The sequence below is a fragment of the Mustela putorius genome, unplaced genomic scaffold, assembly GCF_011764305.1.
Source record: "Mustela putorius furo isolate JIRA1106 unplaced genomic scaffold, ASM1176430v1.1 tig00000196_pilon_pilon_pilon, whole genome shotgun sequence".
NCBI lineage: Eukaryota > Metazoa > Chordata > Mammalia > Carnivora > Mustelidae > Mustela > Mustela putorius.
The window spans coordinates 8,901,729-8,916,039 of NW_025421310.1; the positions used below are offsets into that span (position 1 = coordinate 8,901,729).

A 14,311-nucleotide genomic window follows, 5' to 3' on the forward strand; every position below is an offset into this window, starting at 1 on the left:
TTTGGGTTCCTCTCTCAGCTGGGCAATGGGGAAATGCATCCAAGGGCCACGGCCCTGATAGCTGAGCAGCAGCCTTGAGGACAAGACACTAGCAGGGGATGAGTGTAAGCATAATGCCAACAAGAGCTGCTGAAATCTGACTGCCTACTAGGTGCCCGACAGCACCCAAGTGCGTGACGTGGAGAAGGAACACATCTGATCCTTAGAAGTGAGCTCTGAGGCAGGTGTTGTTCTAAGGGTGCGGATGCCCATGCACAGAGAAGCTGTCATTTGCCAGAAAAGCAACAAGAGCCCAGATTGGAAGCCAGGCACCCAGACTCTTCATCTAAACATCTCTATATTTAAGAAAGGTGCCCAAGGGGCGGGTGCATAAGAATCAAGCCATCTCTGCCATGCTAGAGAGCCCCCTTCCCTCCTGCTGTCCCCGGAGACACTGGTTTTGGTGTCACTGAAAATGTCAGCTTGCCTTTCTCAGCACAGACAGCACCAGGAACACTCAAGAAAGGCAGGGAGGAGCTCTGGGGCCAAAGCCACCTTTAGCTAAGCACCTTTACATATTAGCTATGGGATCTCGGGCCACTCTGTACCTTTCTGGGTCTCAACGTCCTCATCTGCGAAATGGGGATTAAATATCACCCATCCTCAAAAGGTTACTATGACTACCAAGTGACATAAACCTGGAAATACCCTTCGACTAGCAAACACAATAATGACAGCTTTGACCTATCCTGTTGACAGCACCCTGATTTTGTTCAGGCATCTCAAGAAGGGCACACATGGCAGCAGGCCAGCTTTCCCCCTGGGGTCTCCTTTCCTTTCTCTCCCAGTAAAAGTAAAATAACAGCAAATACTCCATGGTGCATACTGTGTGCCAGGCACTATTCTAGGAGCCTTCATGTCTTAACTCATTTGATCCCCAAGACAATTGCATGAAGATTCAGGATCACCCATTACGTGGCCGAGGAAACAAAGGCACAGGGAAGTTAAGTAACCTCTCACAGCTTATAGGTGGCAGAGCCAGGATGAACCCCAATCACCTGGCTGTTACGCAGTTGCATCAATCTGTATTTCTGTGTTTTTAATTTGGGGGTGTGTGTGCTCACAGCAAGTCTAAGAACCATAGTTTTAAACGGAGGAGAACACAGACAACACTAGAAGTACCCGCAACAGATGCCAAAAGATGTGAATGGTCATGATTCCCACAGGCTTTTGCTGACACTTCCTATACTTTGCTATTGTAATACTACAATTCCTAATAGGAGGAAAGTTAAATTGGAGTTACAGGTTATTGAAAATAAAGGTGTTATTTTCCCCACCCGAATTGATGGACCTGTACTGGAATCTGAGATGGGCCCCAGGTTAAGGGCTTCTGCACTGACATTTCTGCAAAGATGACAGTCAAATGGCCTGCAGACACATGAAAAAGTGCTCCACATCACTCAGCATCAGGGAAATACAAATCAAAACTATAGTGAGATCCCACTTCACACTAGTCAGAATGGCTAAAATTAACAAGTCAGGAAACAACAGGATGCGGAGAAAGGGGAACCCTCCTACCCTGTTGGTGGGAATGCAAGCTGGTGTAGCCACTCTAGAAAACAGCATGGAGGTTCCTCAAAAAGCTGAAAATAGAGCTACCCTATGACCCACTCTGGGTATTTACCCTAAAGATACAGATATAGTGATCCGCAGAGGCACATGCACCCCAATGTTCATAGCAGCAATGTCCACAATTGCCAAACTGTGGAATGAGCCAGATGTCCATCAACAGATGAATGGATAAAGAAGGTGTGGTATCTACATACAATGGAATATTATGCAGCCATCAAAACTGAAATCTTGCCATTTGTAACGATGTGGTTGGAACTAGAGGGTATTATGCTAAGTGAAATAAGTCAATCAGAGAAAGACAATTATTATATGATCTCACTGATACAAGGAATATGAGAAACAAGACAGAGGATTGTAGGGGAAGGGAGGGAAAAGTGAAATAAGATGAAACCAGAGAGGGAGACAAACCATAAGGAGTCTTAATCTCAAGAAACAAACTGAGGGTTGCTCTCATGGAGGTGAGTGGGAGGGATGGAGTGGGTGACTGGGTGATGGACACCGTGGACAGTATGTCCTATGGTGAGCGCTGTGACTGTCTAAGACAGATGAATCACAGACCTGTAACCCTAAAACAATATACATGTTAATTAAAAAAAAAAAAATAGAGCTCCTGCACTGGATTATACTGCCGCTCATAACCCCTGGTTTTCAGCTATGCACATGACCCCCAGGAAAAGACATTTCAATCACTTTTTCATCCAACGTGAAATTAACGCCTGGCCAGTGAAATCTCAGTGGGAATGGTGTGTGTGACTTCTAAGAAGTGTCCATAAGGGGATCTATGATCACACTCATCTTCCCTCTTTCCTGCATGGAATGGGGCTATGATGGCTGGGCTTTAGCAGCCACCTTGGGATCATGAGGTGAACCTGGAGATGGGGAGGGTAGGATGGGTGACATGCAAGCAGTGTACGAAGTGGAAGAGCCTGAGACCCTAACACCAGAGACAGAAAGAGTGCCATACCAGCCGCATTGCCTTCAGACTTTTTGGTCGTAAGTCAGAAATAAACCTCAAGCTATTTAAGCCTCATTTAGAATTTTCCCCGTATTTACAGCCAAACTGAATTCCAGTGAACTCAACACATGACCTAGTTCTGGACAAAGAGACAAGGGCAAGTCAGCCTTCAACAAAGACTCTCCTCCTTGGGAAAAAAGGGAGGATGACAAGGAAAAAAAAAACTTCTCTCTCCGAGGTCAGCCCCTGCTTCCAGTGTGGTTCTGTGAGGACTTAACAACAACAGACAGAGCAACGATCTTGTGGCCACACGAGGCAGCTCAAAGGAACAGCATATTCTGACCCAATTCTGTGACAGCCTTGAGCTGCCGAACTGGTCATGTAAGGAAAAAATGAGCCCTTAACTTGCCGGAACAACTGTTGGTCGGGTTCTCTATGATATTCCTGTTGGAGCAACTATTAATAACATCAACAAGAAATCCTTGCTGTCCTTGATCGTGGCACAGTGCTGAAGTCTACCCTGTGCACTGTCCCCCGAGCAGGTTCCTGTCAAGTGCCCATGACGTTCCACATACATGGTTTTGCGAGAGCCTGTCACCCCGGGCTGGGGCTGCCTCTGTGCCCAGTGGCCCTCAGCACAGAGCCCAGTACATGGAGACACACATACTACATCTCCCTTCCAGCCACCGCATCCACTGTAGAAGCACTACTCACTTTTTAAGGTCAGTGTTTCCATTGGATCCACCAAGTTTCCCTGACCCAAACACGTACAGTGTGAGCCCAGGGAGCTTCCCTGTCACAAATGTGTATCGTGCGAGCCACAGGTAATCCACCTTCCCTTTGGAGTGAAATCTAAAGGCCTTGCTATGGTCTATGAGGCCCAACAGAATCTAGCCCCTCCTCACCCACTCTCACTGCCCACCACCCCCATACCCCTGGAAATCCTGTCAACAGCTTCCTCGACAGTAAAACCAATGCAACACCACCTTCACCCAGCTCTTCGCACTTGCTGATGTACCGTTTCCTCAGCCTGAAACACTCTCCCTCCAGTAACCTCAGGGCTTCCCCCACTTTACTCAGGCCTCTGCTGGATCCTCACACACGAGCACCCCAGGGAAACAGCATGCTGTCTCTCCCCACATGTTAAGCGCTCTCAGCAGTCCTGACACAGACTTCTCCGCTCAGTTTGTCCACTAGAACACCAGCTTCACAGGGCAGGGACCCTGTCTTCTTTCCCCCGTGCCCCAAGAATCTAGGACAACACCTGGCATGGAGTTAAAGCCCAATCAATATCTGCAGGATTTTTTTTTCTTTTTTTTAAATAAAGGAACTACAAATGTGAATACAAGCAGAGATAAAAGTGTCCAGGGGCGTATGCTCCAGACTGCTGCTGTCTGGAACAGGTGGTGGCCAGCAACGGGGCACTGGGGTCTGTAATGTAAGGTGTGTAACTTAACACGGAGCCTTGGCCGGCCAGGAGAAGTCTCTCCACCTCCTACAAAGTCCTAGTTTATGTATCTTTCTTCCTTGTTCCACAAAGGGTCACGTTTTTAAATGAACATAATGTGTGTGGGTGGGAAAAACCAAGCTCCCACCTGGTAATCATTTAGCGTTGCTGAAGGGTGAAAATGGGCACCACAACCTGTATTTCTACATTATTTGAAGAAATTTTTAAAAATATATGATAAATGAGCATGTACTCTGGCTTTACCTACTAGCTAAGGGTCCCTGGGCCAGTCTGGGCACTTTGGAGCTTCTGTCTCCTCCCTGTAAAATGGGAATTAACAGCAGAGCTGACCTCACGGGACTGCTGGAATATTCGTACAAGGAGAACCTGGAGACAGAGCCTCGCAGGCGGCAAGCACCTCACTGTTCGCTCTCCTTCACCATTGCTCCTTATGTATTTCACGTTTCGGGGGCGAGGCAGCGGGTATAAGTGCCGCACGCTCAGAAGCCGCAGCGCCGGAGTGAGTTACTTCTCACAGCAGTTTGCCTAGCATGATAACCGCTCATGGATGTGCCTGCTTCCCTTATCTGGAAGGTGACCAGTCTCTGGGACAAGGGTCAGGACTGTTACCAATGGTGATTCCTGAACCTAGTACAGGGCTGGGCTCACCAAAAATCATAAAAAGAAACAATTTCAGTTTTTGAACACCCAACTACACCTTAGACTACTTATGTGCCAGGACCACAGCTAGGTGCCCCACACACGGTCTCCCTGTAATTGCTACCACAGCGCCAGAGGCACATGGCAGCCCACAGTCATTCCACAGCCAGGCAGGCGGGGCAGAGAGGAGCGTGCAGCCATCCGGGGAACTGCGGCGTACACTGCAGCAGCAGCCCGCTTCTGCACTGCCTTCTTACGCAGCCGTCCCCCCAGTTTAACCGCCCGGAGAGCAACCTTGACTCTAAGTTCCGCTTCACCGGTTACCCGCGCACACCATGAAAAGAAGCTGGAGCTTTAGGTCCATGCTCTGGAGACATGGGGCGAGCTACCACAGGGTCTTTCCACGGTCCGCCCCACTAACCCCACACCACCCAGCCTGTGAGTCTTCCACCCTTTCTTCACATAACAAGAAAATCAAGGCCGAAGGGCTGAGGAACTTATGAAGTGGCCAGAAGAGCAGAACTCAAAACCCAGGTCTGCTTCCACCGTGGCACTGTCGCCCTGTGTTACTTTCAATCCTAGACTTTGTCTGCACAGGGGACTCAGCCTGGTGGTGAGGACTGAGTGCTACCCTGGAAACACAGTGCCCTTGGCTATTTCCTAGCGTCGTTACTTACATAAATGCCACGACTCAAAAAATAAATAAATAAATAAATAAATGCCACGACTCACAGTCAAATTCATAAACTGATTTAAACATGCCCAATGTAAAGGAGACTTCTGAAGCCCTTGGGGAAATCTGAGGTTTAGAGGAGCCTGAGGGATCAGAATGGCCTGGTCTGATGCAGATGACAGCAGCGCTGTCACCCAGTGTGAGTGAGACATGCGTAACAAAGCATGTGGGAGAAAATGTCTGAAGCCTGGAACTGACTTTTAAAACACTTAAAACCAAGCAAACCCCCCACAAACCTGAGGGAGAGTGAGGAACAGGTGAAAACATGTGGCCATTTCTGACATCAGATATTTAACTACTAAAAAACTCCTAGAGGAAAGTAAATTAGCACCTATCTCTGATGTCCTTTAAGAGGACTTAACGAACACAAAGTACTCATGGCCCTGCTGGGTGCACAGCAGGGTCTCTAAACCGAGGCAAGACTGACATCTGGAGCCAGAGCACCTCCGTGGTGGGGGCCGTCCTGTGTATCAGTAAGACACTGGGCAGCATCATAGGCCTCTCCCTGCGGGATCCCAGATGCACTCCCCCTACCAGTCCTGACCACCAAAAATACCTCCGGACATTTGTTTTCTGGGGAAACAAAGTCAGCCAGAGCTGAGAACCACTGCTCTAGAGGAATCAGGAAAAGAACAGTCTTTAAAGGGCATCTGGGCGGTGCAGTCGGATGGGCATCCAACTACAGATGTCAACTCAGGTCATGACCTCGAGGTCCTGGGATCAAGCCCCACATCGGGGGTCTGCGCTCAGGAGGGAGTTGGCTTCTCCCTCTCCCTGCTCTGGCTCATGCACGCGCTCTCTTAAAAAAATAAATACAACAGAACAGTCTTCGAAAATACTCAGGCACCTCGCCTTGACAAAGCCCCCATGATCTCATCCCCACCATGACTACTATAGGCCAACACTTACTGAACATTCACAACACGTCAAGCACGGTTCTAAGCATTTCCCATGTACCATACTATTTAATCCTCACAACCCCCTTACAAATACCTAAGTTACAAAATCACTCCCATTTTATAGATGAGAAAATAGAGTCTAATAGAGACATAGCCTCTCACCCAACAGACCACGCTGTAAGTAACATGGGGCCCTGAACAACTGGATACTGCAGTCTGGCCTCTGCTTCTTACTGACTGGGAAGGCCTTAGGGTAAGGGATGCCATCTCTTTGCACATCACTTTCCCAAGTATAAAACACAAAAAGCTACCACCACAGAACAAGGTCATCACATACTGAATGCTTACTTCCAAGCAGCCACTTAATTTGCCAATTCCACTGCATCTTCACAATCTCCCCAGCAGATGCTTCTTCCTCATCATCACTCCACTCCACAGACGAGGAATCCCAGCCCAGTGAGAAAAAAGTATTGGTCCAAGGACACACAAGGGACAAACTAGGAGAAGTGGGATTCAAAGCTGTCACCCCTGACTCCCCACTTTACCACCCAACACATTACATCCCACCCACCAGCAAATCCCACCTGCCCTCCTGTCAACAGACCCAGAGTTTAACCTCTACTCCTTACAACCATGCACCAACGCCAGTCCTGGGTGCCAACTCTGCAAGGACACCCCAACAGGTCCATATGCTCCTGCCCGGCCCCTACTCAATAGCCAAGAGGATCCTTTAGAATTAAGCCAGAACATGTCATTTCTCCATGCGAAGCCTTGCAAAGGAACTGAAACTCACAGAAGCCCTTGACCTGGTCCGCAGGCCTTCACTTGATCTCACTCCAGACTAGTCCTCACCTCTCACCACTCTGCCGTTCTTCCTGCTTCAGCCCCGCTGGCCTGCTTGCTGTTCTATGAACACAACTAGCATGCACCCACCTCAGGGCTCAATATCACTTCCCCAGTGACCCTCACTTCCTCCACTATCACCTCCTTGACTATCCTATCTAAAAAGCAGCGATGAGGAGTGTCTGGCGGGGCTCAGCTGGTTAAGCAGCTGACTTCAGCTCAGGACATGATCTAAGGGTCCTGGAACTGAGCCCCACAATGGATTCAGAGGGGAGTCTGCTGTCTGCTTCTCCCTCTTCCTCAAATAAATAAAACCTATAAATAAATAAATAAATAAAATAAAAAGCAGCCCTGGGCTTGCTCTAGGCCCTGGAGCCTGCCTTATTATTATTTTTTATTAACCTACCTTATTTTTCCAATAAGCAATTACTGCCACTGACATCACACTCTCGACCTACTGTCTGCCTCCTCTACTAGAACACAAGCCCCATGAAGCAGAAGCTTCGCTGTTTTACTCCCTGCTGTGTTCTAGCATTTAAAACAATCTGGTGCATAGAGGTGCTGGACAATTATTTGCTGAGCAAATCAATCAAGACTAGAGGGTGCCCAATCCCATGTTCATTCTAGTATCCTAGATTGTCTCATTAAAGACCAATTAAAATATCTGGCATATGAATATAGTCAGCAAGTTTCTGTCTGCCCCAAATTCCACTCTCTCCTTAGGTCTTACACATCCTTTGGGAACCTTTCCTGGGTCCTCCACTTCTCAGCCGCATGAATCTGACCAAGCTACATACTAGGCTGTGCTTTAGTTTCCTGCTCAGGAAGACACAGGACCTACTTCAGAGGGTGGCGATGAGAATTCAGGCTCATAAATGCAATGCCCTTGGTAGCAGTTAGCTTAGAGCAAGCACCCAACAGATATCCACCATTATCATTATTCATTCAATCCTTTCTGCGCTCCTCTATTCTGAGGCCTGTACTGAGCCGCTGAATCCTGAGATGAATCAGAGCCATGTCTCAGAGCCAAGCCCTGCCCTCAGAAAGCCCATACACATGGGCACAGATGCAATCTCTGAGATTTTTGTCTCTGATTCTTGGGAAAACGTTCAAACTCCTTTTAAACACAGATCTGTATGTACCAGCATGAAAAGATAAGGAAGAAATACTAAGTGAAAAGTGTAAGTTGTAGAACAAGATATTTAGTGTTTAAAAAAATAACCCACTGGCTTTCTTTCTCTATATATGAATACAGCATGACCTAGAGTCAGCACACACCGACAGATATATAATACAGACAAAAAAGAAAGAAACAATGCAGACAATAAATACAAGCCATACAGATAAGTTTATATTTTCTGGTAACATTAATAAAAAAATACTAAGCATACAAAATTAATATATTTTATTTAACCCAATGTTTTTATCATTTCAATGGGTAATCAAGATGAAAAGCTTCACCCTGATGTTTAACACTCTCCATAGCATGTCTCTTAAATCTGGTATGTATTTACTTACAAGTACATCTCAACTCAATTCAGCCACATCTGATGTGTTCAAGAGCCACAGAGTGGCTACTACACTGAAGAGCACATGTCAGCCAAGGTCTTTATGGACCTGGTAATGGGCTACTCTGGGGGCAGCAGGTGGGGGCAGGTTGAGGAAGAAAGGGTGGGGTTTAATACAGAGGTGTTTAAGTCTAAGGCGGACACTCTCCTTACTGTAAAGAACTAGGTAGTAAATATTTTAGCTTTTAAAATAAAAGCCTCAAATATTTGTCTCTGTGGCAACTACTCAACTCTACCCTGCTGTTGTGTCACAAAAGCAGCCATGGATAATATATAAATTGAAGGATCTGTGTTTTCAATAATACTTTATTAAAAAATAAAAAGGCAAAGGCCACCCCTGGCCATATGCCAATTCCTGTGATGAGGGAAAGAAGCAGAAAATGTTCACCTTTAGCCCAGAAGGCTGACCTACAGCCTGCATAGTTTCAAAAAGGACCAGAAATTAGCTGTTTGCTATGTTCTTAAAGGGTCTCATGACTACCTATACATCTCACCGATAGTTAATACTAAGCGAAATAACAAGCACCAGAGAAACCTTGTGAAAGTAGTTTTATGAGTAAAAATTCGAAAAAAAACTTATGATCTAATATTCCCTGCACATCCCTGCCCCTTGAGCACTAAGCATAAAACCACTGGCTTTAAGAGAGCAAAAGTACAGCTTCTTCTGTCCACAGGTCCCCATGTTATTTAAATAAACTTATTAAGCTGCATCGTAAACACCTCAAGAACTCTTTCTTGAACTGTGCTCAATGATCTGGCAACCCCTTGTTTAAGTCACTGCTCATAAGATCCTTCTGAGTCACAGCCTCCTTCATCTTCATCTCCCAACACCAACAGCTCATTCTGCTGGTGAGCTGTTGGTCATACTGGCTTCCTGCAGTTCGCAGAACATGTGTTGCACAGTGCTGCCATAGAACCTTTGCACTGGCTTCCTTTACCTGGAATGTTATTCACCAGATACCTATGAGGACCTGTTCCTCATTTCGCATCTCTGCTCAAATGTTCCCTTGAAGGCCTTACCTGGCCATTCTCTCTAAACTTGTAACACTCCCCCATCCACCACATCCCTGCTTCATTTTTCTCCAAAGCACTTACTGCCATCTTACACAGTACACCGCTTCAACTGTCTTCTCGTCTATCTCCCCACACTATAACATAAAGCTCCATGAGGCCACTAGTTTTTGTCACCTTGTTCCCTCTTGTATACCTGTGCCTAAAATAATGCCCTACTCAGAGCTGAGGCCCAACACTAACTGATTCACCATCACAATGCCCTGCTGTTGCCTTCCCACATCTCACACCTGTTAATAATGTATTCAGCTGTTTCACATCTGCTTCCTGTTTAACAACTAGTGTCACCATTATATCCTCAGCACCATAACTGATATGTGGCAAGTGTTTACTGAACAAATGAATCCACACAAGAACCCTATGAACTAGATAATTACCTCCATTTGAGAGAAGAGGAAAGCAAGGACTAAGGAGATTAACCGACTTGCCCATGTCAATTAGCAAGAAGTGGAAGAGCCAGGAGTACAACAGCAGCCTGTCTGACTCCACAACTTGTGATGTACCTCGAACTTCAGAGGCTGGGCCCAGTGCCATCCGCTCAATTTTATAAACAAAAATTGAGGCCCCTATAAAGGGAGAATGGGGCCTCTTCAATTACTACTCCCAATAATTGCCGCTAACATTTATTGGGCCCTTAACAACAACGAGGCACCGTTCTATTTCACTTGTAGTCCTAACTCATCCAGCCCATCACAACCACCAAGTGAGGCCTGAACTATTATTAGCCCACATTTCAGGGAAAACAAGCCCAGAGCCGTGAAGTAATTTGCACAAGGTCGCACGCAAGGTGGGTGGGAGGTGGAGCTGGGATGGGCAAACCGGGGAGTCCTTAGGCTTCTCAACCACTCGCCAGCACGGCTTGGCCGTGCCCCCATCCCACTCACCACAAATATGTTAACCTGTTGAATAAACTGCCCGCCCGCTGTTCGGCAGGATCCCAGAAGCTGGGGAGAATTTCAGCGTAAATCCGCGCTTGAATTTGGCTAGTTGCCCCCTTGGCAATCGGAGTGTTTTCGCCGCCCCTCCCCTTCGGGAATCTACATCAAAACTGAAGAGGGAGGGAGAGCAGGAATCGGAAAGGCAGCGTCATCTCTCAGACCCCATTTATAAGTTCACCCCACAGTGCTGAGGCCCAGCCGCCGGAACATAGGAAGGAGAAAACCTACCAGAGCCCCGACAAACCCGGGGCCCCTCCCCCACTCGGAGCGAGCCTTGCGCCCCCATCCCCAAAGGGCCATTCAGGGGCCGCCGCCAACCACTAAGCCCTTTCCTCTGCCCCAAGTGGCCGAACCCCCTCCCCCGCCGCTGCTTCCCAGGACCCGGGCCGCCACGCGCACTAGGCAGGCCCGGGACCCCTCCAAGAGAGGCCTGCCTCCCGCCCTCGGGGGGCTAATACCCAATACCGGGCGCCGTCTCATCCAGTCTTGGGACCTGGAGACGTGAGAACTGGGCGCTGATTGGCCGCCGCCCCCTTCCGCCACTCCCAGCGAACACTGAGCTTTCTCCGCGAGGGCCGTCCGTGCCCCCATTACCCCTTCCCGTATTCCCCAAGACCCCCGGGGCCTCCGGACCTGAACATCCTCGTTGCGAAGCTCGTCTATCAACACCGCAATGGGGTACAGCGAGTCGTCGCCGTCGGCGGCCGCCATCTTGGCTCCGTCCCGTCCCTGTCAGACTGCGACCGGCGCCGTGCAGAAACAGGGGCAGGGAGGGGTAGGGCTGGGAAGAGGACGAAAGACCAGCGTGGGGGCGCCCGAGCCACTTTACAGGGGCTGCCCCACGGTCATTGGCCGCGCTCCGCCGGGCCAACCCCGCATTTCGTTGGTCCGGGCAAACGAAGCCCCGCCCAGTGCCCATTTGCCATTGGTCGAAGGCACTGAGGTCGGGCTGCCTCCGTTTAGCAGAGAGCGGAAGGAAACGGAAGTATGCGGTATCTTAGCGACCAAGATTGTACCCGCCTACGTCACCGCTAACAACGAGCGAGACGAGCAGTTGTTCCTAGCCAATAAGTGGAGGGATTCAAAGGAGGCAAAACCTGTCCTCGGGCGAGTCCGGGACAAAGTTTCTGCGCAAGCGTCGCGAGGTTTGCATGACGTCATGTGGGGACCCAGATGGCCTGCAAGTTTTGGCTCCCAAGCTAGTGGCTCTGGTGGTTGGCGGCCGTGTTAAGGGCAACTTTGTAAGGGAGGAGACGCGAGTGAGTCTTTGGTTTTTGCCTTATTATGCAGCAGCCTAAAGAAGAGTGGTGACTTGCCTTACTCTCTGGATGAAACGCAAACCCCTCAGACTGATATTTAAGGTCCTTGTAGATCTGTAGATCTGGTTCCTAAACCGGCTTTAAGCACATCTTCTACTCCCCGTTTTACATTTCATTGGTCCTGGAAGGGGCGGCTTGGTGGCTCAGTAGGTTAAAGCTTCTGTCTTCAGCTCAGGTCATGATCCCAGGGTCTTGGGCCTCTCTGCTCAGCAGGGAACCTGCTTCTTTTCCTCTCTCTCTGCCTGCCTTTCTGCCTACTTGTGATCTCTGTCTTTCAAATAAATAAATAAAATCTAAAAAAAAAAGACCCTTAGCGGTCCTGGAAAATTAGCGCCCTCTCACGAGGTCATGCGTTTTCCCCTCAATCACAGAGCATTTAAACACACCATCCCTTTACTTCCAGAGCAGTTTCTATTTAATGTTCAGATCTCTGCATAAAATGTCTCCCCTTCACTGCTCTTCAGCCTTGGTCTTCCAGCCCCCAGAACCACGTACAACGACGACCACCACCACAGCCCAACCCTGCGTGTCTGTCTGTCTCTGTCTCTGAAAGTCCATCCCTAGGGCTGGCATTGTGACCATACATTGGAGTCTGTCTCCTTACACAGAGTGGAAGAAGTGTTATGTCTGACTAATGTATGTTCCACGCCTCACTCATCAAAGCCCCCACCCACCTCTGAGAACCACCTTAACAGAGGGATTTGGGGGATGGGGGAGGGAAGCTTTGGGATGCTTCTTCCCCCTTCATCGAACCTCTTGAAAGGCAAGGCTGAGTGAGTTAGGACTCCTGGACATGTCTGAACTTCAAACCCATGTTTCTTTTTAAAACACCCCTCCCCACTCTACTTAGGAAACTGCTCCCCATAAAAATGGGATGGTGGTGGCATTGCATATTTCAATTCTTGATCTCCATGTGCCCAAGATCTCCCCACCACCCTACCAGCTCACTGAGACTATGCGTCTTCATAGCTAAGGGTACACTTTGAATATCATACAGTTTTATTTCCCAAGTATACCTCAGTAATGCTGGGGAGGACAGTGGGGTGTCACAAGTGTGCCCTGCAGAGAACCTCTGCGTCATAAAATGGCTCAATCAGCAGCCTGATTCTAGTAATCTCTGAAGAACATACCCTTACTATAGGCATCTAAATGTGTGACCCAGACAAGTATTTCAGCACTGCAATTGGTTTCCACAGTTCACAGCCCAAAAAGGAAGTGGATGGAGGCGGTCCTTAATTTGCCAGTCTATAGTTTTCAAATAACATGATGAATAGCTAGACCCTTGGCAGCAGCCCAGGTTTCTGAGATGTGACCAATGAAGGAAGGACCTGCTTCTGATTTCCATTCTGCAGAGCAGCACTGAGACTAACTGGACCCAGTGGCTCCAGGGACACTATTAGGTTTCAGCTGACCTAAACCATCAGTGTCAGTGCCATGCATTTAGGGCACTCTCAGAGGACTGAGGGTTCCTAGTGCCAGTGGCTTTGGCTACAGCGTGGAGCTTAACATTTCCTGTGAAGGGATAGGCATCACTTATTCCTGTCAAGCTGAGTTGCTGCTAGAAAGGCCTTTGTTCCTGAATATGGCCTTTCCATTGAGCACAGGACTTTGGGGGCCCTTCCTACACTGTTACAATTGAGTCCATGTTGATGCATTCTAAACTTGGAATATCAGGCCAGACAGTTGATGTAGTTTTTGAATGTTGGTGAGGTCTGAAGCTGATGGCTAAAAAGGAATTCTTGAGACATCATAGGTGCAAAAAGGTGATTTTATTAAAGCATGAGGTTTTCAAGAGAAATTGCATACACTAAAGAGGACCTGTAAGATATCGGAGGACTTGCTGTTTGTCAAATTAAGGTTGTTTTTTCCCTCTAGCAAAGCTTTAATATTAAGACACTGCCTTCTGGAAGTTAGGTTATTGGTAAGAATGCTTTTTTGTTGTAAATTTCATGTAAGACATTTGTAGACTGAGGGAGACTCATGTCTTGCAGGACTGTAATCTCTGTAAGTTAATCATTTGTTTTTCCTTCCCTTAGTTGTAGGATAGCCAGGATTTTCCCAGTCAGGGTGAGTTTCAGGTAGAGAAGTGTTACTAGGACACAGAGTCTTTCATTTGCCACCAGTGGGGTGGGGTGGGTCTGAGATATGAATCTGGGTATAAGCTACCCAGCCTATGTAATTTTCTTATATCACTCCACACAGCCTGAGGGAGGCCCCAAAGACCACATCAACTCAGCTTCTTTCTGTTACTATGGCAACTCCCAAAT

General features: G+C 48.0%; 1 protein-coding gene across 3 annotated transcripts in view; it reads right to left on the minus strand.

Annotated features, from left to right (window-relative positions):
- PPP2R1A (protein phosphatase 2 scaffold subunit Aalpha) overlaps positions 1–11,532 on the minus strand; it is a 53,855-nt gene extending 42,323 nt beyond the window's left edge. For 2 of the 3 annotated variants that reach the window (XR_001177428.2, XM_013049657.2), the window contains exon 1: positions 11,359–11,532. Coding sequence is in view for 2 of the 3 variants with exons in the window: in XM_013049657.2 (XP_012905111.1) it covers positions 11,359–11,436 (78 nt within the window). In the remaining variant the exon portion in view is untranslated. The remainder of the gene's footprint in view (positions 1–11,358) is intronic. The other variant, XM_004779904.3, reaches the window with a different exon arrangement.
- Between the last annotated feature and the right edge of the window lie 2,779 nt (positions 11,533–14,311).